This window comes from Callithrix jacchus, chromosome 4, assembly GCF_049354715.1.
Source record: "Callithrix jacchus isolate 240 chromosome 4, calJac240_pri, whole genome shotgun sequence".
NCBI lineage: Eukaryota > Metazoa > Chordata > Mammalia > Primates > Cebidae > Callithrix > Callithrix jacchus.
Window position 1 is genome coordinate 116,609,210 of NC_133505.1, and position 26,277 is coordinate 116,635,486.

The 26,277-nt window shown below is 39.7% G+C and overlaps 1 protein-coding gene and 1 long non-coding RNA gene across 4 annotated transcripts in view; one reads left to right on the forward strand and one right to left on the reverse strand.

Annotated features, from left to right (window-relative positions):
- SLC22A16 (solute carrier family 22 member 16) overlaps positions 1–26,277 on the reverse strand; it is a 49,358-nt gene that overhangs the window by 9,229 nt on the left and 13,852 nt on the right. For 2 of the 3 annotated variants that reach the window (XM_008994906.5, XM_035296516.3), the window contains exons 2-6: positions 23,704–24,183; positions 14,159–14,276; positions 9,483–10,014; positions 5,956–6,083; positions 3,123–3,232 (exon numbers count right to left, since the gene is read on the reverse strand). In XM_008994906.5, coding sequence (XP_008993154.2) covers positions 3,123–3,232; positions 5,956–6,083; positions 9,483–10,014; positions 14,159–14,276; positions 23,704–24,183 — 1,368 coding nt within the window. Of the gene's footprint in view, positions 1–3,122; positions 3,233–5,955; positions 6,084–9,482; positions 10,015–14,158; positions 14,277–21,821; positions 21,924–23,703; positions 24,184–26,277 lie in introns of all 3 variants that reach the window. The other variant, XM_008994905.5, reaches the window with a different exon arrangement.
- LOC118152948 (uncharacterized) lies at positions 4,444–9,169 on the forward strand. The gene is made up of 3 exons (XR_004742010.3): positions 4,444–4,636; positions 5,233–5,408; positions 8,087–9,169. It is a non-coding gene; the product is annotated as an uncharacterized LOC118152948 (long non-coding RNA).

Consider the following 26,277-nt stretch of genomic DNA (forward strand, 5'->3'; position numbering starts at 1 on the left):
AAGGGCCAAAAGATGTGGATCTGAGTTCTGATGGGTCACTGACTCGCCAGGTGCCTTTGGCTCTGACCCTAATCTTGTCTAAATATCAGTTCCAAAACCTATAAAATGGACAGAAGATGTATTTATTTTTAGACTGCTCCCCCGAGCACTCTGGGTGACCTAGAGGGAAAGTAGGAAGGAAGAAGAAAAACTCTACTCTCAGACAACTGGGTTAAGAGACAATTACATAGGGAGTTATTCCTCTGCTCTTCTACACCCATGGTCACATATTAGTCTGATAAACTTTTTCTTAGATATATATGTGTACCTATTTTATCTATCCATTCTTTCATCCATCCATCCGTCCGTCTACAGCCAACACAAATGTACTTACCCATCCTGGTCCACAGGGCTGCCTGCCCTAACATTTCAGCAGGCAGGTCTGTGGGCATGGAAAATTCCCAGGGAAAGATTTATGCTATCTCTTAACTAATGGATTTTCCAATTCGTATATCCCTCCTGCTTGTGGAGACAAGGAGGAGACACCTCTGGGCTGGTATTATGTGGGCTTATCTCTACAGAAAGTCACTTGCCTTTCAAACTTGTAACCCATGACAAATAATATACTCCTAAAAGGGATAAATCCACTAGCTGAGCAGTTAGATTTTTAGAAAAAGTTTCCTGTGAGAAAACTTAATATCTTGTTTGTGCATTTGTTGTCATTAAGATTGGGTCTTTAATAGGCTAAGAAATTGTCCAAGCTCACTAACAAATTTTTTCCCTTAGAAAATAAAAACTTGGCCGGGTGCCACGCCTGTAATCCCAGCACTTTGGGAGGCTGAGGCGGGTGGATCACAAGGTCAAGAGATCGAGACCATCCTGGTCAACATGGTGAAACCCCATTTCTACTAAAAATACAAAAAATTAGCTGGGCGTGGTGGCGCATGCCTGTAGTCCCAGCTACTCAGGAGGCTGAGGCAGGAGAATTGCCTGAACCCAGGAGGCAGAGGTTGCAGTGAGCCGAGATTGTGCCACTGCACTCCAGCCTGGCACCTGGTGAAGGAACAAGACTCTGTCTCAAAAAAATAAAATAAAAACATATTTGATAAAGCAGGTGTTAGGAAAATGCCACGTGGAGAATTTAAGGGAGGACTGCTATAGGAAACTATTATGAAACTTCAGAGGGAGATCTGTGGGACAAATGTCTCTTGGCCGCAGTGTGACCCTAACTATTTACACTTTAAAATACAAGATCATGTTGCAAAGAAAGACTCAAAAAGTCTGATGGGCGGGGTGCAGTGGCTCACACCTATAATCCTAGGACTTTGGGAGGCCAAGGCGGGTAGATTACTTGAGGTCATGCGTTCAAGACCAGTCTGGCCAACATGGCGAAACGCTGTCTCTACTAAAAATACAAAAATCAGCTGGGCGTGGTGGTGTGTGCCTATAATCCCAGCTCCTCAAGAGGCTGAGGCATGAGAATCACTTGAACTCAAGAAGTAGAGGTTGCAGTGAGCCAAGATCTTGCCACTGTACTCCAGCCTGGGTGACAGAGTGAGACACTGTCTCAAAAAAATAAAAAAACAAGTCCAATGGAGGATCAGAGAAAGGATGCCTTCCCTTTATAGCTGGGGACCCAGCTGTGCGTCTTGCACCAGGTACTTGATCTCCCTGCTCTCAGCTGTCTTATGTGGACATGAGGGCTACAGCAAGAACTGTGGTTTACAAAGAATGCTCTGTTAAGGCCTTGAAGTTCTGCTGCAGGACCCTGGAGCAAGAAGGCAGGAGCACTGGGGGGATTCCAGGTTCCCCAGCAGAGCTTCCACAAAGGACCTCTGTCCTCTTCAACTCTTCATAAAGAGTTTCCATGTAAAACTTGTTTGGAAAAACTTTTTAAAAGCTTGAAAATCCCTGAGGTTCCCAAATCAGTGGGAATCACATCAGACATTCTCAAAGATGGGGGGCAGCAACTCAGAGTCACCTGCAGACTTATTAAAAATCCCGAGTCTTGGTTGGGCATGGTGGCTGACACCTGTAATACCAGCACTTTGGGAGGCTGAGGCAGGTGGATCACAAGGTCAGAAGTTTGAGACCAGCCTGATCAACATGGTGACACCCCATCTCTACTAAAAATACAAAAATTAGCCAGGCGTGGTGGTGCACACCTGTAATCCCAGCTACTCAGAAGGCTGAGGCAGGAAAATCACTTGAACCTGGAAGGCCAAGGTTGCAGTGAGCCAAGATCATGCCACTGACCTCCAGCCTGGGTGACAAAGTGAGACTCCATCTCGAAAAAAAGAAAAAAAAAAAATCCCGAGTCTCATTCTTGGATTGATCCAGCAAGTCTGGTGTAAGGACCCAAGACTGATATTTTTTATGAAATGCCCCTCAATGACTCTTATGAGCAGCCAGCTTTGAGAGCCTCCGGATATGGTGATCTTCTCAGGGAGCCAATGACTGCCGGTGTTATGGGCTGAGTTGTGCCTCCAAAGTTCAAGTGTTAGAGTCTCAACCCCCAGTACTTTATGACGTAATGGTATTTCTAGATAAGGTCTTTAAAGAGGTGATTAAGTTAAAACAAGGCTGTTAGGGTGAGGCCCTAATCCAATATGGCTGATGTCTTATAAGAAGAGAGAGGGACACCAGCAGTGCACACAGAGGTAAGACCCAAGAGGACATAGCAAGAGGGTGCCACCTGAAGACCACAGAGAGAGGCCCCAGGAGAATCCAAACCTGCCGACACCTTGTTCTTGAACTTCAGCCTCCAGAACTGTGAGAAAATAAATTTCTATTGTTTAAGCTACCCAGCCCGTGTTACAACAGCCCAAGCCGACTAACACAACTGGCATCAGAACATTGAGAGCATCCTGAGAAATTAGCTTTGAGTCAATACAGATATTCAGTGAAAGTCTATGGTACCTGAAACTTAAAATGTTTTGGGAATAACAGAGTCTTATTTCAAAATAATTTGTTTGATATCCTTGCTAATAAGGTCCAAAGCCTCAGACTCAGAATTAGCATCAGCATGTCATTTTCCCATCTCAGAGATCCAGGTAACTTCTATGAAAAAAATCCAGCACTTACATGTAAAGGCCAAGTGAAAAGATAACAGGAAAACAACCAGAAAAACAATTCATCCTTACCTTACAATGGTTGGATACAGCTCAGCTGTATAAAGATAAATGAGGCCAAACGCTGCCCCGATGGCAAATTTTCCAACCATAGCTGTTGCCACACCCAAAACATAATGTTTCTGAAAATAATTTAGCAAAATAGATAATCACAAGTAATATTTTTAAAGGAAAATAGAAAATCTTTAAAATCACTATTTAAAACATTCTAATTCCTTCAGTATTTTTTCAGAACACTGAAGAGCCATATTTTTCTGTTTAAATATATTAAACTCTACTCAAAGTCTGTAAAAGCTTTCCATCTTTATAAAATGTAGAGGAAAGTTTTCGCATGCCTCTCCTCTCCGTCCACTTTGGAGGGTTTGAACTGTGATAAAAGCCAGGTGGGAAGACTGTTTTGGAAGGAGACACGCCCAGACAGTGCTGGTGGCACCAAGAATTTCCCCACTCCTCCTGGAACTGATCCAACAGAATGAATTAAGGAGCCATAAAAACAATTGTGGGCTGGGCACAATGGCTCACACATGGTAATCCCAGCACTTAAGGATGCTAAGGTAGGATAATTACTTGAGGCCAAGAGTTTTAGACCAGCCAGGGCAACAGAGCAAGACTCCATTTCTACAAAAACAAAAACAAAAAAATTAGCTGTGTGTGATGGTATATGCCTGTGGTCCCAGCTACTGGAGAAGCCAGGAGTTTGAGATTAGAGAGAGCTATCATCACACCACTGCACTTCAGCTTGGGTGACAGAGTGAGATCTTGTCTCTATTTAATCTCTTTATTAAAAACAACAGCAACAACTTGTACCCTTTGTGGCAGTAATTCCTGGCTCATAAAGTCTCTACAGAAAATAATTTGAAAGTGATAACTGGATTATTAGTACAGACTTTTTATCTGTTTGTTTGTTTGTTTGTTTGTGGCTGCAAACAGCAAAACCTTTATCTCCACCTCAGTTTCTATTCTCCCTCAGGTGTTCCACTTCCAGAGGTAACTAACAAAGACACCCCATATTCCAAAATCTCCCTCCTCCCCCACCTGCCAGCTGGATGCTGAGACCCAGGGTGGCCTTGGGGCTCACGTGTTAAGGAAGGCAGTGCCTCTGTCAGCCTTGTCCCTGAATGACTCCATGGACCCGAACACCCACTCACCACTCCTGCTTTGGCCAACCAGGCCAACTATAGAACTTTCTATGAGCAGGTGACAAACATCCTTTATGTTAAGTCACTGAGATTCTGGAATGTCTCTATTAAAGCAGCTAATGTCACCTTAATTACAATTGTAGATATTATTTGTTAATGAAATTAGTATTTGTATTGTGTTGGCATTATCATTTGGGGAAAATTTTATTGAAGGGGAGAAATCTGTGGTTGTGGGTTAGTGCTCTATTTATAGAAATCTCCATCAGCCTCTTTCTCATCTTCCCCATTACTACAAACTCAAAGGTTCCGGTGTTCCCCAACTCTTCACCAACCTAAAGGCAGCTGCCAACTACTCGACTGTCATAACTGCAAACTACTTTTTAAAAGGTGTGGATGAAGTTCCCTCAAACTGGCAGAGACGTCCTTGTTAGGATGGCCTGATTAGTTTTATTGCACTGTGAGTTGTGTATCAATCACCTGGAAATTTAATTACATAAAATATTTGGCTCATCAATCCTAATCATTAAGTAAAGTGCTACTCTAAAAGGAAGTCACCCGTTAGCTTAAATTACATTTCAAACCATATGCAAAACTTAAAATGCTTTGCTCTAAATGCTGATATACTATTGTTTAGTGATTATACAATCACAGGAGAACATTAAATAAAATATTTTATGTACTGTTATAGTGACATTTTCCAAATCAAGAATTTAAAAACAGGTCTGATAACATGTTTTTGGGGCAGAGAGGAAGCAATTCGGGGTGCAAAAGGTATTTTGGGGGGATGCAGTTTGCCAAAATATAGAAATATGAAAACCATTTCAGTAGTTTCTGGGCAGCATTTCTCACTAAGAAATCGTTTTTAAAAACAAGCTCCTCGGGGTGTTTATACATACCAGACACTGGAAACTACTTATCTCCTGCAATGAAAAACAGAGTAGTGAAACTCTAAGAGTCCTGAATACCTGACTCATATCCTTCAGATGTCTCCATGGCTGCCTCCTTCATTAAGGTTTCTGATCACATGTCACCTCCTCTGAGGGGCACATCATCCTCGACCATCCTAGACAAAAGAGGACACACACCTGCCCTATGCCCACTCGTTACACTTACAGAAACCTGATGCTGTGTGTTCCCTACACCTGGCACATAAAAGATGGTGAGTAAATGTTTGCCGAATTAATAAATGAGTAAATGTTCAATATGATGGCGATGCTGGAAGGTGTGATAGATTTTCCTCACACAAGATTATTGCATTTACAAAATACAACACTGGTCATCTCTGGGAATTGGATTATAGACTTTTAATTTTTTATTTGTTGAGATGGAGTCTCACTCTGTCACCCAGGCTGGAGTACAATGGCTTTATCATAGCTCACTGTAGCCTTAAACTCCTGAACTCAAGCCATTCTCCCACCTGAGCCTCTTGATTTGCTGGGATTATAAGTGTGAGTCACTGTACCCAGGTCGGGCTTTTTTTTTTTTTTTTTAACATTTTTCTTATTAAATTTTCTACAATGAACATATATTACTTACATAACAGAAAAAGAATTTTTTAAAGAAAACATATTTTTAAACATTATATACTCTGTCCAATTCATACTCTGAATTGACCTTCATACTTAACTGTAATAAGCTAAAATTCTTCCCATCAAACTGTCACAGTATAACTAACAATTCCCTAAATAAAACATACAATAACTCACCTGGGGGATCACCATAATGACACCACAGGCCAGTGCACTGCAGAAAAGGGCGAAAACCAGGACTGTTCTCCTCCCGACCTTGTCCATGGCGATGCACACGAAAGTGTAGGCAGGAAGTTCCACGACACCTGTCATTGAGCCCTCTATAAGGCTAGGCATCTGGCTGCACAAGGGGACCCTGCCTTCTAACCCACCACCCAAAAGGCATGAGCAGTCCTTTCCTCACTTCTAGGGGCCTTTAGAAACTCTCTAAGGATTGCTGTGAGGCAGCGGGCCCCTCCATTTTTAAACTCACTGCATTGAGGATAAGCATTTCCTGTGAAATGCTCTAATGCTCATAATCCACCTGGCACCTGCAAATGGCACAAAACCAGAGCTCAAATTCCCACCAGCCCCAAATCATCTTCGGAGATAAAAACTTATTCAAAAATTTCACAGCATAGAATTACTAAGCAGAAGCAGCCATCTGCAAGAATACTAATGGGAAGGATACTGACATGAAAAATCCAAAACAGTGGCTAATATAAAACCATGTGTGTTTGTCTCTGTAAACATTTTTATATTTATGAGATTGTCCAGTTTTTTGAGAATTTGTATCTTTGGCAAAAGTAAGAAACTATGTCATGAAGATCTAAACTTCTAGCCTACCTTCCACATCCACACTCCACCCCACCTGATCCACCTACCATTGGCCACTCTGTTCTAGGGATACTGCACCATCCCAGATTGTCATAGAGAATGAGTTTGAAGTCAAGACAGGCTCTTTCTATAAACCTGTTAGTTTGCTTCAAAAAAAGAAAAGAATAAATTTTTTTTCTTAAAACAACTTCTCTCATCATTCCTGCTGAGCTATAATAAACAAAACAGATGTGTCTGCTCAGGAAATCAAAAAGAAAGCCAGATGTGTCATCAGAGTGCTTTTGAGAAGGCACAATACCTATGTATAAAAATTTAGAAGCAAGATGTTTTGAGGATAATATAAAAATACAGGCAGCCTACGCGGAAATAACCAGGAGTTAAGACTAGATGGATAAAAAGAGGTTTCTAATATTTCTCTCACGTTTTAGTTCAAATTTGGTTTATATCAGGAGTCACATCTCAAGCTATTGAAAGTGATCTAACTTGCCATTGAAATGAAAGAAGTATGACAACATAAATTATAGTTGCATGTATTTAAAAGTTATTTTGCCAACTAAAATTTCTAAATTAAGGACACCTAAAGGTTGAGAGATGCCAGATAGCTAAGGCATATTAAATTTCAAAAGGGAAGCAACTTACAAACAACAATATATAGTGAGTGATCTCATTTGTGTTAAAATATAAAACATTTATATGCACAAGTATATGGAAATGTTAGAAACAGATCTAATCAGCATGGGACTTTTGGCCTGCTTCATTTTCGACCTGGGCCAGTTAAGCCCACCTTAGGCAACCTGGTGGCCCCCCACTCCCAGGAGGTCACCATATTGATGCTGAAGTTAGTGCAGACACCCAGTTGGCATAGCGCACTGCAGCCCAGAACTCCTGAGCTCAAGCAATCCCCCTACGTCAGCCTCCCGAGTAGCTGGGACTATAGGCACATGCCACCATGTCTGGCACAAATGCATAAAAATTGATCTGAAAGGGTACAAGCCAAACATTATAGAAGTCACCCCTGGGGAGAATTCTGGGCTGGGGCACGAAGAAGGTGAGCAAGGAGAGAAGCCAGAAATGGAGTGACTAAATTCTTCTGACGCATTTTTTTTTCAAATGGAAAAATACAAAGAGTTTTCAAAAAGGTCATGGATGTCTGGGTGCTGTGGCTTATGCCTGTAATCCCAGTACTTTGGGAGGCCAAGATGGGCAGATCACCTGAGGTTAAGAGTTCGAGACCAGCCTGGCCAACACGGTGAAACCCTGTCTCTACAGAAATACAAAAATTAGCCAGGCATGGTGGCGTGCATCTGTAATACCAGCTACTTGGAAGGCTGAGACAGGAGAATTGCTTGAACCCAGAAGGCAGAGGCTGCAGTGAGCTGAGATAGCACCACTGCACTCCAGCCTGCATGATAGAGCAAGACTCTGTCTCAAAAAAAAATTTTTTTTCCATGAAAAGTGCAAATTATGAAAAAGCTATGCATTGTTTTTTCAGATTTTTTTCTGCACCAAAAGAAACTTGTACTAACTTCTTAGAACATGTCTGAAGAGGAGCTGGTCTGAGGCACTGAGAAGAAGAAGATACCAGTTTGAAAAGAGTTCCCACTAGAGCAACATGGATTCTGCTAAAATTGAAGCAAGAACAGACATCAAATTTCTGGTGAAGGTTGGGTGGAAGAATGGTGAAATCACTGATGCTCTATGAAAGTTTATGGGCACAATTCCCCAAATAAATCATCAGTTTAGAAATGGTTAACCTATTTTAAGAAAGAACAAGACAATATTGAAGATGAAGCCCACAGTGGCAGAGGAACCACATCGAAGGAAAAAATCCATCTTGTTGATGCCCTAATTGCCAAGGGCTGAGATTAATAGAAGAAGCAATAGCCAACACCATAGACACCTTAATTAGTCTGGCTTACAGAATTCTGACTGAAAAATTAAAGTTGAGCAAACTTTCCACTCAGTGGGTGCCAAAACAGTTGTGCCCTGATCAGCTGCAAAGGGCAGAACTTTCATGGGAAATTTTAAACAAGTGGGATCAAGGCCCTGAAGCATTTCTTGTAAGAACTTTAGCAGAAGATGAAACACGGTTTTACCACTGTGATCCTGAAGACAAAGCTCAACCAGAGCAGTGGCTACCGAGGGGTGGCTGTGGTCCAGTCAAAGCGAAAGTGGACCTGTCAAGAGCAAAGGCCATGGCAACGTGGTTTGGGGATGCTCAAGGCATTTTGCTTGTTAACTTTCTAGAAGGTCAAAGAATGTAAATATCTGCTTATGATGAGAGTGTTTTGAGAAAGTTAGCCAAAGCTTTTGTAGAAAAATGCCTGGGAAAACATCACCAGGGAGTCCTTCTCCTCCATGACAATGGTCCCCCTCATTCCTCTCATCAAAGGCAATTTTGCAAGAGTTTTAACTGGAAAGCACTAAGCAGCCACCTTACAGTTCTCATGGTGGTTCCTTCTGACTTCTTTTTGTTTCCTAATCTTAAAAAATCTGCACATGGCACCCATTTTTCTTCAGTTAATAGTGTAAATAAGACTGCATGGACATGGGTGCATTCTCAGGACCCTCAGTTCTTTAGGGGTGGACTAAATGGCTGCTGTCTTACAAAAGTATCTTGACCTTGAAGGCAATCACATTGAAAAAGTTTGGATTTTACATTTTTATCTTTTAATTCCATTTTTCCATGAACTTGTTGAAGTCCCCTCATATGTACAGGTGTTAGAACATAACACTAAGAGATATCATAAGAATATGGTTGGCAGTATTGCTCTTGGTTTTAAAAGGCCTATTAAAAACATACTCTTTTTCTCAAATTCACACAGAAACACACATAAATGGTAGGAATCTCACTTCACTGCAAAATTTAAATACACTTAACTACTTACCCAGGAGGAAGAGGTTTAAGTATTCATTGCCTCCTAAATTAATAGAATTCAAGGAGAAGGAGTAGAATCCCAAACTCCCCGTGAACCAGATTAGCCAAACGGTAAGTGTCCTTGTCGCAATGCTCCAGTTATAAAACAGATATGATAGGTTGTGCTTCTGGACTTCAGTGGGGCTATTACCGACAGGACCTTGTAGGTCCAGCGATAAAAGTTCTGACAGTTTACAGGAGCTTGTCCTGTTCCACTTGGCTATGATGTCAACTATTTTTTGTGCCTCTTCATATCGTCCCGCTGAGAGAAGCCAAAAAGGCGTCTCTGGGAGCACCCAACAGCACAGAATAAAGGGGACGGTCACTGTGGAGAGGACCATCTGGTAAAGCCACCAGGTCCTGACCAAGTAGCCTGTCAAAGCCACCAGCAGGGTTCCAACTGTAAAAAAGGTATGCATATGGACAGACGCCCAAGTCCGATACTTCATGCCAATCAATTCCATCACATAGACAAACCCCACCACGAGATAACCACTTGCAACCTGAAAAACAAAGAATAGGGATCTATATTTAAGGTCACACTTAAAACCATTGAGGTGTCTGACCCCACTGCAAATCACATATTGGCAAAAAAGAAAATGACAAAGATTTGCTTTCTGAAACCCATATCACATGCATAAAATGACATTCAATCCAATCTATCGTTTTTCTTCTTATAGGTCCTTTCATCTTCCCTCATCCTCCTGACCCCAAATAACAAAACTTGATAGATTATTTGTAATATAAATGTTAGACACTGCCTTTTGTTTCAACTAAACATTCCATGATAGTGTCGATGTATCTCTCAGTTCCTTTTAAATGAGCACATCAAGTTATCTGTATCTAGGAGGTCCTTATTGTTAAATTTTAATTGCTAAATGGAGACAAAAAATTTACACTAACTAGTGGCAAGAAAAACTGATTTAATTAAAATTTTGTTTTGACAGACAAAAAAGTAGACAAATTTTAGACTTCATGAAAATTAAAACTTCTGTGCATCAAAGAACACTATCAACTGAGTGAAAAGGCAACCTACAGAACTGAGTAAAATATTTGCAAATCAAACATCTGATAAGGGATTTCATGGAGAACTCCTAAAAGCCAATAACAACAAAAATACAAACAATCCAATTCAAAAATGGGAAAAGGCTTTGAATTGACATTTTTAGAAGAAATACAAATGTTTACCAATCATTGAGAAACGCAAATCAAAGCTACAAAGAGATATCACTTCATACCCATTAGGGTGGCTAATTAAAAAAAAAAAAAATTAACAAGATTTAGTGGGAATGTAGAGAAACTGGAACCCACGTGTAATGTGTGATTGGAATGTATAATGATACAGGCTCTAGGAAAAACTATATGGCAAGTCCTTAAAAAACAATTACGGCATGATCCAGCAATTCCACCTTTGAGTATATGCCCAAAGGGATTGAAAGTGGGGCCTGGAAGAGATATTTCTCCACACTTGCTCATAGCATTATTCACAATAGCTAAAGCATGGAAGCAACCCCCAAGTGTCTGTCCACAGATGAACAGATAAGCAAAATGTAGTCTATGCATACAATGAGTATTATGCTAAGTGAAATAAATCGGTCACAAAAAGACAAATGCCGTATGATTCCACTTTTATGAGGTACTCAGAGTGGCCAAACTCATAGAGGCAGAATGTAGAATGGTGGTTGTTAGGGGCTAGGGAGACAGGGAATAGAGAATTATGACTTAATGGACAGTTTCTGTTTTGCAAGATGAAAAGAGTTCTGAAGATGCACGGTGGTGGTAATTGAACAATATGAATGCACTTAGTATCATTGAACTGTACACTTAAAAATGGTTAAGATGGTAAATTGTGAGTTATGTGTACTTTACCACAATAAGGAAAACTGGGCAAGAGCTTCAGTTTGAAAATATGTCTATCTTAAATTAAAATTAGATTACAATATGTGATTAGAATATATGTGATCATTTTTGGAATAAACAAGGAATGAGTCCAGTGATGGTTTTCTTGGGAGGAAGGGGCTAAAATTTTTTCCTACAAAATTATTTCACATTTGACTTCAACACAAATCATAAAGTTAATTTTTGTGAAATTATTCAAGAGCACCACTGATTTTCCCAAAGGCCTCTCATAGTCATTAGATATTTGAATCATACTCTTTCAAAGGCTCATCATGTGATTATCCTTGCAGATGTTAATTTCTTCAAAAGTTAATAGGTCTATCTCTGCCAGAGTTGTGGGTAGGATTCAGGCAGTGTTCCCTCATTGCTTTTAAAGACTTTTTGTAAACATGCATCCCTCATAATATCTGCAATTTCATCTTGCATCAGAAAGTCACAAAGAGGCTGACCTACAAGGATTTTCCTGCTGTCAGAAAGGCTGACACTAGCAGAAGGCAGGGAGGTGCTCAATGAGGTGCTGATTATGAGAACTACTGTATTCAGAATCAGTTTAACATTTTTGTGACAACAGCTTTTATTTCCATGCGCAACTTTGTAATGGCAAGACTCAGATCACTAGGACCCTATATCCAAGAATCCAGAAGTCGCTTTTGGTAAGTGCTGCTGTTAGAGTAAATAAAGATTGTGATAACTTTCAAATACTATAAATTTCCCAGTTCAATTAAACTGTAATATTTGTCCCTGTCAGGTTTTTCAGTGCTGATTATTTCTCATGTGTCAGCTACACCTTCCTCTGTCATTGGATTCAGAAAAGTTACATACAAATATCTAACTCCAAATCACTCTGTGACTCCACTCACACCCATCCCTACCACTGATAATACTCTACTCCTCACATCTTCTCTGACTCCAGCCCCTCATAGCAGCCAGAATCCCTGGAACCCTCTCTGTGGATTGCCATTGCCTTTAGGAGATAGAGCAAAATCCTGACAATCCTACAAGGTACCACCTAACCGCCTTGACCCTTTCAGCTTCATCAGTGCATCTGTCCCCCTCTCTATTCTCCAGACATTCTGATTTTTAATTCTTTCTCGTCTCAGGGCCTTTTCATCTGCTTCTATCTTTGCTGAAATCTTCTTCTCTCACCAATCCCTCACAATGAAAAAGTCCTTGACCCTCCAGACCCTGGTGAACCTTCCAGACCCACTGCTGTTGTGCCCTCACTGTCAACATTTTATTTATTTTTGAAGATGGCTGATCAACGTCTTGCCTTTCCTACTAGACTTATTGAGACAGCTGGGTGGGGTCTACTTAGCATTACAGTCTGTAGTCAGATCAATAAATGCATTAAGTAAATGAATCTGCCTGCATCTCCTATACTCAGACTTTGACCGCAAACCAATTTCCCATGAATATCAAAGGAAATAGTCACAGAAAATTGAGGCCACATTTCACAGATGTCTATGCGTTTGTGGTCTTGTTTCCTTGGCTCTAGAAACCAAAGCAGGGTATTTTGCAAGACTGAAACAGATATTTGCAGAAATATCCTCTTACGTCTTCCAAAAGATGACCTTTATACTTTCTCAGTATCTGTGCCTCCGTGGAACCTTCAGTCCCACCAGAAGGTCTCTCTCATGAAATCTCACTCTACAGTCCCAGAGTTATGTCCTCAGTGGAAGCAGAATTACTGGTTGCTATCTTGTATTTAAAACTCTCTACAGTCCCAAAGATATGTGTTTACTTTTTGATGACGTACAGCACCTTCTATTCTCCTAGATTTATTTTTATGCATCTTCCTTATTCTTGGCCATCTGTATGGTTTGCTAGGAACACTTTCTATCCATTAATAAAGACTCCAAAACTGACACCCCATCTTGTTCTCTGAGGGGTTGCAGAGAGATTTAAGTCCTTTGCTTCTCTCTGGACCCTCAGACCATCCAAGCTGCTGCTTTGCAATTAGCAAGATCACAAGGGCTTCCCCCAGGGGCAAACTTCCCGCTATTATTCTTGATCAGTGATTTGCAATTGCAAATCATCACTGCTGCTGTTGTTTGATAGTTGGAAATCTGTCTGGAAGCCTCACTGAGCATGGAAACAGCTTCCTTGCTCACTGGTCCATTTCTAGTAACGGTCAACATTATAACCAGGGGTGGTACTAGGGTTGTTTACACTTAATCTCACTGAATCCTGAGAAGAAGAATAATAAACAGGGATTCTTTTCTACAGTTTACAGAGTACAACCTAAGGTTCAAAGAGGATAATGAGTGTGCTCAAGGTCGTACAACTAACAAACCAATATATGACAGAGCTGGTGTTCAAACTCATGCCCTTTCCACTACACTCCCGTTCCTGCTAACATAAGGGCCTAATGCCTTCCTGTTTTCATTCTTCCTGCACATTATACAAGTGACCTTAACTGTGTGTTTGCTCATGTGAACAGGCCCTGACTAGACCAATATAATTACTCAGAAATAAAATAATGCCTTAGTAATTGTGAGATGTGGGCCACGTGCCAGACACAGAGGCAAACACAAAGTTTCTGCCTAGCCAGCAACAATTTTTCATTTTAATGAGTTCCAGTCTAAACATAAGGCATTGGTATTCCGTAGACAGACTTCTGCAGTGGAATGGACAAAGATTAGTCCTCGATCTCACTCACTAGATCTTAAATGAGCAAAATGAAGAGAGTTAAGGTTTCCTATGGAAATACTGAGGCAGAATTAAGCAAGTAAAAAAACAACAACTCACCATGGCAAGAAAAAAGCGTGCGGCCATGAAGGTGTAATAATCAGCTGCGAATGCCGCCGCTATTCCAAACAAAAACATGCCACTGCTTGTGGCCCACAAGACCACCCGGCGTCCTAGCCTGAAACACAAGAGTCACACATTGGAAGAGGCAAGGTAGCATGGTAACCGTTCAAACATCCACTCCAATTCATGAAAGATAGGTGACACCTATATACCTTGAATAGCTTACGTATTGATTGTTTTTCTTTTATTTATTTTGAGCAAACCATAAGTTCCATGGCTTCTTTAAAAGACCAGCTGTTCAGTGGAGGGGATCTACCTCAGCTGCTAATATCCATACCTGATCACTCTGAGTCGTTCCCTCAGTACCCCTTAACCTGGGACTGGGGGAAGAAGGGGAGAATCTGTCCTCTCGCTTCCAAGACTTTGGCTCTCTGTTGGAGCCTCTTCCCTGCCAGGCTGGCTCTGTTCACCAAGGTTATGACAGCTCTTGCCAAGCCCCCTTAAAAACAGAGGTCTTGCTAACTTTCTGCTTCTAGAATAATGTGCTTATTTGCTCTATTTTTTCATAATTGAAAGAGGCATTTCTTTGTCTGAAAAACAAATAATATTTATTATTATTTTTTTTTTCCTGAGACGGAGTCTTGCTCTGTCACCAGGCTGGAGCACAGTGGCACAGTCTCGGCTCACTGCAACCTCCGCCTCTCGGGTTCAAGCGATGCTTCCGCCTCAGCCTCCCAAATAGCTGGGAGTACAAGCGTGTGCCAAATGCCCAGCTAATTTTTGTATTTTTAGTAGAGACAGGGTTTCACCTAGATTTTAAAAATCGTGATATAATTCAAATTCCATAAAATTCAACCTTTTAAAGTAGACAATTTGGTGGGTTTTTGTATATTCACAAGATTGTGCACCATCATCACTCTTTAATTCCAGGATATACTCATCAGTCCCAAAAGAAGATCTGTACCCAGGAGCCACCACTCCCCATTCCCTGCTCCCTCCAGTTCCTGACAACCACTCATCCACCTTCTGTCTCCCTAGATTTGCCTCTTCTGGACATTTCCCATAAATAGAGTCAAACAGTATGTGGCCTTTTGTGTCCAGCTTCTCTTACCTAGCGTGATGTTTTCAGGTTCGTCTGCATAGTGCCGTGTGTCAGTCCTTCGTTCCTTTTCTAATATCTGAGTAGCACCATTTTATGGATATTCCGAATTTTATCTATTCATCAATTGATGGGTCATTTTCCTCTTCCTGGCTACTATGAATAATGCTGCACCAAACATTCATAAACAAGATTTTGTGTGAACTTATGTTTTCAGTTCTCTTGGGTATACACCAAGTAGTGAAATTCCTGGGTCATGTGGTAACTTTATGTGTAACATTTTGAGGAACTGCCAAACTGGTTTCTAAGATGGCTGGTCCATTTTTCCATTCCCACCAGCAATGTATGTGGATTCCAATTTCCCCACATTCTCCCCAGTACTTGTTATTGTCTGCCTTTTTTTGTTATAGCCACCTCAGTGTCTGATTGTGGTTTTTATTTACAATTCCCTAAGATTAATGATGTTGAGCATCTTTTCAAGTGTGTATTGGCTATTTGCATATATTCTGCAAAGAAATATCTATCCAAATTCTTTGCCCATTTTTGAATTAGTATATTACTTTTTAAATATTGAGTTGTAAGATTTCTTTATATAGTCTGGATACTAGACCCTTATCAGACATATAATTTGCAAATAATTTCTCCGTACAGTTTGTCTCAGATAGTTTAAGGCAAAAAATATTGTCTGGAAATGGCAACCAGCAGGTTTGCGTGGTGCAGCAGAGGATATTCAAATAAATAAGAGACTGTCATCTTCTTCACATCTCAGTCTTCTTTTCTCCTTTGCACAGTAGTGGGGATTGCTGGCCCTATGCATGAATGTTCCCCAATCTAATTTTAGCCCTGAATGCCACCTAAAACTGTTTTTAACCTATCACTGCTTGACCCTCTCTCCCACCTCCAATGTCTTCTCTCTCAGTAGATGAGCAGCCATCTACTGCAGAGAACAAAGACCATCAAAGAGGAAGCCCCACAACTTCCTGCTCTGTCCACTTACCAACACGATCTGCATCTGCATTCAGCCTTCTCTTCCTCCTGCCTCTCTGAAGACACATGCCCCTTTCTCTCCAAATACCATTTTGCAATCTTAGTATTGGATTGTGCCTCTTCCCACCTCCACTGAAACCCATCACTTCTTTTTCCTTTATTTTTTCCCTCTCCTTCGACTTCTTCCTTTCAGTTTTAGTCTCCTCCAGCGAGAGACAAGAAACTTCTCTTGACCCCACTGCTCCTTTGGCCACCTTGCGTTTCCTCCCTTGACAGACTTATCAGAAGGGAGTATCTCCTTCTTCAGCTCCTACGTGTTTCCTCAGGCAGCGATGACCAGGTGCAACCAGCTTTTCTGAGCTCACTTTGCAGTCACCAGGGACCTTCACATTGCCTCTCCTGGTCCTTTCTGCCTGTCTTCCCTAGTGCCACTGACCATGCCTACTCATCAGGCTCCTGCTGTCCCTTGGCTTGCAAAACATCCCTGTCTCCTGGTTCTGATTGTACCTCCCTGATGACCGACCTGCCTCAATGCTGGCACTCCCTAAAGTCCTCTGCTGCACACACTGCCCTTGTGATTTCATCTACTTCCCTGCCTCTGATTCCTAAGTATGGGCTATGAACTCCCCACTCACCGTCTGGCCCCAGCTGTTCTTCTCCACTTCAATATCCTGCAGAGCTGCAATCTCTAATTGCTGTTATAAGGTATTAACTTTGAATACGTCTTCCCTTTGTTTTTCTTAGTATAGGGATAGGACAAGCTCATTGGGATATATTCAAACGTATTCCCCTCTCTTCTAAAGCTGCTCTCTTCCTAGTATTTCCTGAATTGGTTAGCAAAATCCCCTTCCATCGGGCTTCTAAACCTTAATACGTTCCTCCACTTCCTCCTGCATATTGGTCATCAAATTTTGTCAGTTTAGAAATGCCACCCAAATATGTCTTCATCTTTTCCTCCCTGCTTTTCCCACTTTCACTCAAGTCTTCACCATTTCTTACATCATTCATCCAAATAGCTCCCCAGCTGATCTTCCTAACCTCACACCAGTATACCTTCGCACACTTCCTAAAAATAAAATAATCCCCATTGTGGTTTTGTCTCTTGTCATTTCCTTGAACAATCTGCCCTTCTGTACTTCTGCCACACTGACTTTCCCACAATTCTCCAAACATGCCAGGCTGTTGCATGACACAAAGCTCTTCCTTTCCCTTGGGGCCTTCTCCATCTGACAACTTCCATTGATCATCCTTTGGCGTCTCATAGCAGAAATTCAGAAACAGTGTGATGCAGTAGTTGGAGATGCTGGCCTGGGCTCACATCCCAGCTCCATCTCTTATTTTCCATGTGAACTTTCTATGCTTTCTTTTCCTTACTGGTTAAAAGAAAAGTTGGCGGGGGTGGGCAATAGTGTCTACCTCACAGACTTCCTTAAATAATTAAAGGAGATGATATATAAGACATTTAAAGTAGTACCCAATGTATAAGTAAATTGTCCATAAATGTGAGTTTTTTATTATTTTAAAAGCATTTACTGGCTGGGCACAGTGGTTCATGCCTGTAATCCCAGCACTTTGGGAGGCCAAGGCAGGCAGATCACTTGAGGTCAGGAGTTCAAGACTAGTCTGGCCAACATGGTATAAGCCCTTCTCTACTAAAAATGCAAAAATTAGCCAGGCATGGTGGCACATGCCTGTAATCCCAGCTACTCAGGAGGCTGAAGAAGGAGAATCACTTGAACCTGGGAGGCAGAGGTTGCAGTGACCCAAGATTGTATCACTGCACTCCAGCCTGGGCAACAGAGCCAGACTTCCTCTCAAAAAAAAAAAAAAAATTACCACATTTCATTGAAATTATCTGTTTAATAGTCTATCTTATTCACTGTTAGCTCCTTAAGTATGGGATCAGATCTTATTACTTTGCTTTTCTTATTATAATATTTTATACATATATAACTATGCATAAAATATGTACAGCTTCAAGAATAATAAAAATCAAACGCCTAGAAATCACAACCCAAGGCAAGAAAGAGATGATTGACAGGCCCCTGTTAGCTTCTTGTACCTCTCTTTATGACTACAAATCCCTTGCCCTTTCTAGGAGGAAACATTTTTCTAATTTTGGTGATAACCCCTTGTTTTTTGTTTCATTTTACCATTTTATAAACAATGCTAAACAATACAGTTGACTGTTCATAAACAGTAAAGGTTAGTTTTGCAATATCATTTTAAATTTTCTATAACAGGATAACACCACATGTGTTATTTTATGACTTGCTTCTTTCACCAAACATTATGTTTAGGAGATTTATCTATATGGTTTCACGTAGCTGTGGCTCATTCATTTTCATGGAAGCATATCCTACTGTAAGAAAATATTATAATACACGTGTCCATGAGATGATTGAAGGACACTGGAGTTGTTCAAAGTGCAGGGCTGTTAGGAACAATGCCTTGGGAACACTTTTATCCACGTACCTCTGTGGACCTGTGCAAGAGGAGCTCAAGGTATATGCCCCAGAACATGTGGCTGTGCACATCACCAACTCTATATGATACCAAATCAGTCTTCAAGGTTATCTCAATTTGCATTCACACCAGCAGGATGAGAGATCCTATTACTCCATATCCTTGCCAACACTTAGTATTATAAGACTTTGACAACAGGTCAAAAATAAATGGTGTGATTACATATCACTGACAGTTCATCTTTTCATTAGCCATTTGGATTTTTTCTTCTATAAAGTGAATTCAAATCTTTTTCCCATGTTTCTGTTGGGTTGCCTTTTTCCCATTGATGTAAGTAAAAATTCTTTGATTATTCTGGACACTAATAATTTAGTTATAGGTAAAGCAAATATTTTCTTTCTCTTGTGTGCACACATTCATGTCCTTCCTCTTTTAATGGTATCTTTTGATGGACACAAATTCTTGTAATGAAGTCAAATTTATCCATCTTTTCTTTCATGGTCAATGATTTTTGTTTTTTTAAAAATCATCCTTTCTTCCATTAGGTTCTGAAAATATCCTCCTAAATTCTCTTCCTAAAGTTGCATAGTTCTGCTTTTCACATATGCACTTTCAGTCCTTCTGAAACTGCTATTGTACTGTAAAATCTGAGAATATTAATCCAATTATATTTCCTTCTATATGGCTAGATATCTGTCCAGCACCACTTACTGATTGATCCTTTCCTTGCTAATATACAATACTTTATACTTATGTTTATGAATGCACAAGTCTGTTCCAGGAGCCTCTAAGGGAGCCTTAATCTGTTTGTCTAGTAATACATCTATTTACTTTAATGATTTGATTCTTAAAGTTTATAATTTTCTCCACAGAAGTCCTTACTCGCTTTTTGTAATATTTATTCATTTATATTTCCTACTTTTAGGTTTCTGCAATGACTTTTTAAAATTTTATATTTGTTACTGGTATATAGAAATATAATTTTAAATGCTTATTAATTCTAATAAATCAGATGTAGGACTTTTTTCATACAGAATTGTAATGACTACAAATAATGACTTTTTATTCCTCCTTCCCAAGCATTATTGCTTTCTTGCTTCCTTTCCTTCTCCCTCTTTCTCTCTCTTTTTCCTTATAGCACTGGCTAGACTCTCCAGTACAATGCTAAGTAGAAGACATGTTTCATACATCCTTGTCTGTTCCTAATCTCAAAGGAAAGCTTTTAACATTTCACAATTAAGAGCTGGGTATGGTGGTACATGCCTGTAATCCCAGCTACTTGGGAGGGATAAGGCAAGAGAATTGCATAGCCGAGGAATTCAAGACCAGCCTAGGCAACATAGCAAGACCCTGTCTCTTTAAAAAAAGAAGAAATAAAAGAAAAGAAAGAAGGAAAGGAAGGAAGGGAGGGAGGGAGGGAGGGAAGGAAGGAAGGAAGGAAAAGAAAAAGAAAGAACAGAAAGAAAGAAAGAGAATTAATATTTTAAAGGTCACAGTTATGGCAAATCTTATTGTAGGAACCTTTTATCAGGTTAAAGGCATTCTTCTATTTTTAGTTTTCATCATGAGTGGATTTTGAAATTCAACAAATGCTTTTCATATACGTATTGAGTTGATCGTATGAATTTTGTCTTCTAATATGTTAATATGGTAAATTCTATTGATTAGTTTCTAATATTAAATACATTTCAGACCTTTTCCTTTTTCAGTCTCCACGAATTTTATGCTCTCATATATCCCGCCTCTTTATGTCTCTGAGCTTTAATATTGATAACTTTTTCTGAGTTATCATCCATTTCATGAATTCTTTTTGTAGCTGTGTATAGCAGGTTATTAAAACTATCCAGGAGCTTTGTTATTCACTTATTTCACTTTTTATTTCTACATATTCTAGGTATTCGTCAATTTTGTGTCAGTTTTAATACAATGTCCAGTTTTTATCAATATTTTCAAGCTTGTCTTCTATTTCTTTAAAAATAGAAAGTGTGGTTATTTTATTATTTGTGCCTGGTAATTCTAGTATTTAAAGTCTTTGTGCAAAAGTCTGCTTCTGCTGCCAACTGTTTTGTTAATTCTCACTCATGGTGCCTTTTAATAATGTGTTTTGGTTTTCACTAAGCTATTTATTCCCCTTGGAAAATAATTTATGAGAATCCTCTCATAAATCACAATTTTCAAAGTAAACCTTACTGTAGAAACCTTTTATCAGGTTAAAGGCATTCTTCTATTTTTAGTTTTTATCATGAATGAATTTTGGAATTCATCACATGCTTTTCCTATATGCATTGAGTTGATCATATGATTTTTGTCCTCTAATATGTTAATGTGGACCCAACATGAGGGTAAACAAAGGGTATTAAATTTTATTTTACACTAAGTTTATACATTAATCTGCACTATTTAAGTGATGCTGGCAAAAACACAAGATGGTTGGGTCAGAGATGAAGAACTTCATTAGCAAGCAGTAGGGCAGCAGCATCTTTGTGATGGTTCCTCTTATCCCCAGGTCCCACAATGAACCCAGATGACACTTTGTGTATAGTGGGTTCAATTAGAGAGGAGGAAGACCGGATGTAGGGAATCCACTGGTTTCGTAGCAGGCAGTTAGGAAGCCTACTCTTTGTGGCAGAGAGGGACGTTATCTCATCTATTATAGCCACATTGTTTATTTGGTTATAAAAGAACACCTGAGACTGGATAATTTATAAAGAAAAGAGGTTTATTTAGCTCACAGTTCTGCAGGCTGAGAAGTTCAAGGGCACTGGCTTCTTGCAAGGGCTCTTGTGCTGATAACAACATGGCAGAGAAGGTCAAAGGTGAATCAGACACATGTAAAGAGAGAGAAAACTGAGGGGCATCCTCACTTTAAAACAACCCATTCTTACAGGAACTAATAAATTCCTGTGAGAAATAATCCAGTCTTGTGGCAGCAAGAACTCGTTCACCCACTGCCATGAGAACAGCACCAAATCATGCATGAGTGATTCGCCCTCATAGCCCAAACAACTCCCGCTAGGCCTCACCTCCCAACACCCCCACACTGGGGATCAAATTTCAACATGAGCCTTGGTGGGAACAGACAAATCATATGTAAACCATAGCACTCACCTTTTAAGGTACTGGCTGCATAGACAACTCTGAGAAATGGCCCACATAAAAAAGTGGTCAGGGACTTGCCATCTTGGCACATCCAGCAAGAAGTGTAGAAGACTACAAAAAAGTGTAAAGAGGCTGTCTGTCTCAGCAATTTCTGCTGTGAGAATACAGACACTGGGACTCACAGACCATGTCAAACCAATTTTTTAGCTTAAGATTTTTCTGGAACTCCCAAGTCATGTTAATTCAAGCTACATAGCCAAATGAATACCAGTTAATGGTTTACAACTTCTCAAGGACTTTAAAAAATATACATCATGGCTGCTCTGCCTATGGAGTAGCCATTCTTTATTACTTTACTTTCCTAATAAACTTGCTTTCACTAATATAGATACATATTTCACTGAAATATATATATAATTTCACTAATATATATTTATTTATATATTATAATCTATATATACTGTACTTATCAAAGTGACTGTAAGTGTTCAATATATGTCTATATAACTATACCAAGTTCAGCCAATGGAACTAAATTTATTTTCGGTTAACATATTTTGTACTCTGACCTTGTTATAAGCATTATTTATATTCCACTTTTGTCATACAGCAAATGTATTTTAGTACATTTCATACATGTAATTGCAAATATGTTGAGTTTCAAGAGTCAAGCAGTGAACACATTTCAATAGAAAAGCCTCAAGTGATAATTTGTATAATGGCTTGCTGAATGAAAACAGTAATACCTACCACCTTTGAACATACTAGGAGACATATGGCCCTGTCCATGACAAAGCTGTGTAACTTTTCTTTTGACATGTTTATCAGCCCCTTTAGACTAGTATACCTCAAGGGCAAGGATTTCCGACCTAAGCTATTGTCTTTAGGTCCTCAGTGCCCACCACCTGCCTGTGAAATCCACAACTATCGAGACCAAATAAGTTCATCTCTGTGCTTTGATGTGGTCCATGTTCATACAGAGACCAACTTTGCTTTATTTTAAGAATTATATATTCATTTTAATGTAAGTTTTTTAAAAGTATGGCCATGTTATGCTTTGTATGATAGTATTCCCTCCAAAATTCATGTTGAAACAGCAGTATTAAGAAGGGTGGCCTTGGGAGGTGATAAAGTCATGACAGCAGAGCCCTTAGCACCCTCGCAAAGGGGCTTGAGGTTGAAGGCAATCTCTTGCCCTTTCATCCCTTCTTCCATGTGAAGACACTGCATTTATCCCCTCCAGAGGATGCAGCAATAAGGCACCATCTTGAAAGCAAACAACAGCTTTTCCAGACAGCAATCCTGATGGCACCTTGATCTTGGACTTCCCAACTCCCAGAACCATGAGAAATAATTTTCTAGTTTGTAAATTACCCTGTCTGTGATATTTTGTTACAGCAGCACAGACAGAAAGACTAAAAGGGGCTGTTATAGCAAGCCCAAAATTTTACAGTTTAACTGCTTAGAATCAGGCTACTCCTCTTAAAAAGCAAGAGAAGAAAATATTCTAAGTAATAAATAGTATCTATTGAGAGGTTATATATCCAGGGTACTTTCTTCTGTATTCATTTTGCAATAACTTTTTGAGGTAAGTGATATTATTTTCATCACCAGCTTATAGACAAAGATTCTGAAATGCAGATAAGTTAGGCAATTTGCCCAGGGTCCACAGCTAGTAAGTGGTAGAACCAGGATTTGGATTCAGGTATACTGTCTTCAGAGCCTATCCTCATCATTATGCATCCCTAAATATTGGATCAGCAAAGAGGTAGGTATTTAGACAGGAAGTATAAAAATGACAAGTTTTAAACATAATTCCCTGTCTCCCAAGAAAACCAGATAGGAAAATAAAACCAACACTGATGCAACAATCCTAAATATTTTATTTTACCTGTCAGAAAAGTAGCCGAAAGTCACCGATCCCAGTAGAACTCCAAACATAAAAAGGGGCTGGATCAGCATTGCAAGCCATTTTCGGTCACAGACCAGGTTCCATTGGGTCACTGCAGTGCTTTTCCATTTGTTCTGGTCATATATGTAGCCATCCACACAAGGAAACTCTTTCTTACTGCCAGTGTATTCATAGTCCAAACTTGATATGTTCTCCCTCTTGCTCCTGCTACACCTTGAGAGCTCCCAGATCTCACCATTCTGCAACTGCACTGCAACATAATCTTTATGGCCTGAAGACAACAGGGCCCCAGAGTCCTCCAAACTCCAGTTAGAGTGATTGTGGAAAACAACCTGACTCACATTGCCTGGGGGCCTACAGATATGATAAGGGGCGACTCCCATGAACACAGAAGCCAAGTAGTGAATACCACAGGAGATGTTCTGGAAGGCACATATTAAATAGAGGACTTTCTGGAATCTGCAAGAGAAGAAAAGCTAAATATTATATCTGGTCTATAGGCTGAGAAAGAACATAAGCAAATTTGAAGGGTCTTTATTATGTTTATCTTAACATATATACAAATAGATAAACATAGAAATAATTATAGATGTATATATATCTATGGGTTAATGTATTACCTAGTTCCTTCTACAGAGAAGGCCTGGAAGCAATGACATCCCAACAGCAACAAGCACTCCCATTACCCAGATCTTAGTTTCTAAATACCATTCTCCAATGAGAGAAGCCAGAAAAAATGGCTGATTCTAAAACCAGGACAAGAAGAACACAAGATAAGCCTGGAATATCTTATAACCCCAGAAAGTAAGGAACTACTCAGAAAAGAAAAGGATAATGGCATATGAAAGGGTCCCAGGTAGCAACCTGAAAAAGTTCCCAATGGCCATTTGGAAGCTGAAACAATTTGAACAACAAAATAAATCACATAGTATATTCCAAAGCATAAAATAAATATACATGAGTCCATACTGTGATGGTTAATTGTATGTGTTAACTTGACTGGGTTAAGGGAAGCCCAGATAGGTGGCAAAACATTATTTCTGGGTGCGTCTGTGAGAGTCTCTGGAAGAGACTGGCATATGAATCAGTAGACTGAATTGAGAAGATCACTTTTGCAAATTGAGGGTGGGCATCGTTCAATCACTTGAGGGCTTAAATAGAATAAAAAGATGAAGGAAGAGCAAATTTGTTCCCTGCTTGAGCTGGGACATCCATATTCTTCAGATCTCAAACATCAGAGCTCCTGGTTCTTGGGCTTTGGAATTAGACTAAGACTTACACCAGGCCTTCAGTCTGGGACTGAATTACACCACTAGCTTTCCTGAGTCTCCAGCTTGCAGGCAGCAGATCATGAGACTTCTCAGCCTTTATAACCATGTGAACCAATTCCTATAATAAATCTCGTGTGTGTGTGTGTGTGTGTGTGTGTGTGTGTGTGTGTGTCTGTGTGTATCCTATTTGTTCTCTTTCTCTGGAGAAGCCTGACAAATACAATACAACATACTCATATAAATAAATGAATGAAAAAATAAAAGGGGGAGAAGAGACCAATCTTTCTTACATTAGAATTCCAATTACTATCTGTAGACATTCCCTCTCTCCAGGAAGTAGAGTTTAATTCCTGCAATTTACTCCTAAAGGGTGGGCTAGACTTACTGACTTGCTTCTAAAGAACAGAGTAGGAAAAGAGGAAAAATAGTAAGTTCACAATGGGGAAACCTGAAAACATGGCAAACACTGATGTCACCAAGTGATGAAGGTTAACATCCCCAGTGACGTCATGTGGATATGCTGTAACTCTCCTATGATCTGATGTGAAGGGTACTTCATCTCTGTTGTTTTCTTTCCAAAAACCGTATTCCTAGTTCAATAATTTTAAAAAGACCCCAAATTGGGCATCATCTACAGGTTACCTGACCAATATACCTAAAGACTGTCAAGGTCATAAAAAAGAAAGACTGAGAAACTGCTATAGACAATTAAAAGCAGTGTGGTGCTCTGGACTGGATCCCAGAGCAGGAAGAGGACACTTGGAAAAACTGGCGAAATTCAAATGAAGTATACAGTTAGTTAATAGTAACATATTAATATCAGTTTCTTAGTTTTGACAAATATGTTATAGTAATGTAAGACGTTAACAATAGGGGAAACTGGGTGAGGGTCATATGGGAACTCTGTACTATCTATGTAACTTTTCCATAAATCTAAAATTATCCAAAAATAAAAAGATTTATTTAAAAACTTTTTAAAAATACAGTCTCCAAATTTATAAACTCAAACCAACAGTGACATATTTTCTGAAATAAAAAACTGCCTCATAACGACAATTATGCCCACAGGACAGCCGGATAGAACAGATAAAATTTGGAATGCCACAGAATCCCAATCCCTGAAATTAACAGGCATAGCAGACCTTTGAGCAGGTGACTTAATTATTTAGATTGAAAACAGAATCAGTTCAGACAATCACCAACATTTTATAAAACCATTAAAATAGGAGGTAGGAGATAGGTCCTGTCAGATCAAATTGAGGTCAAATTGTACCACTGACAC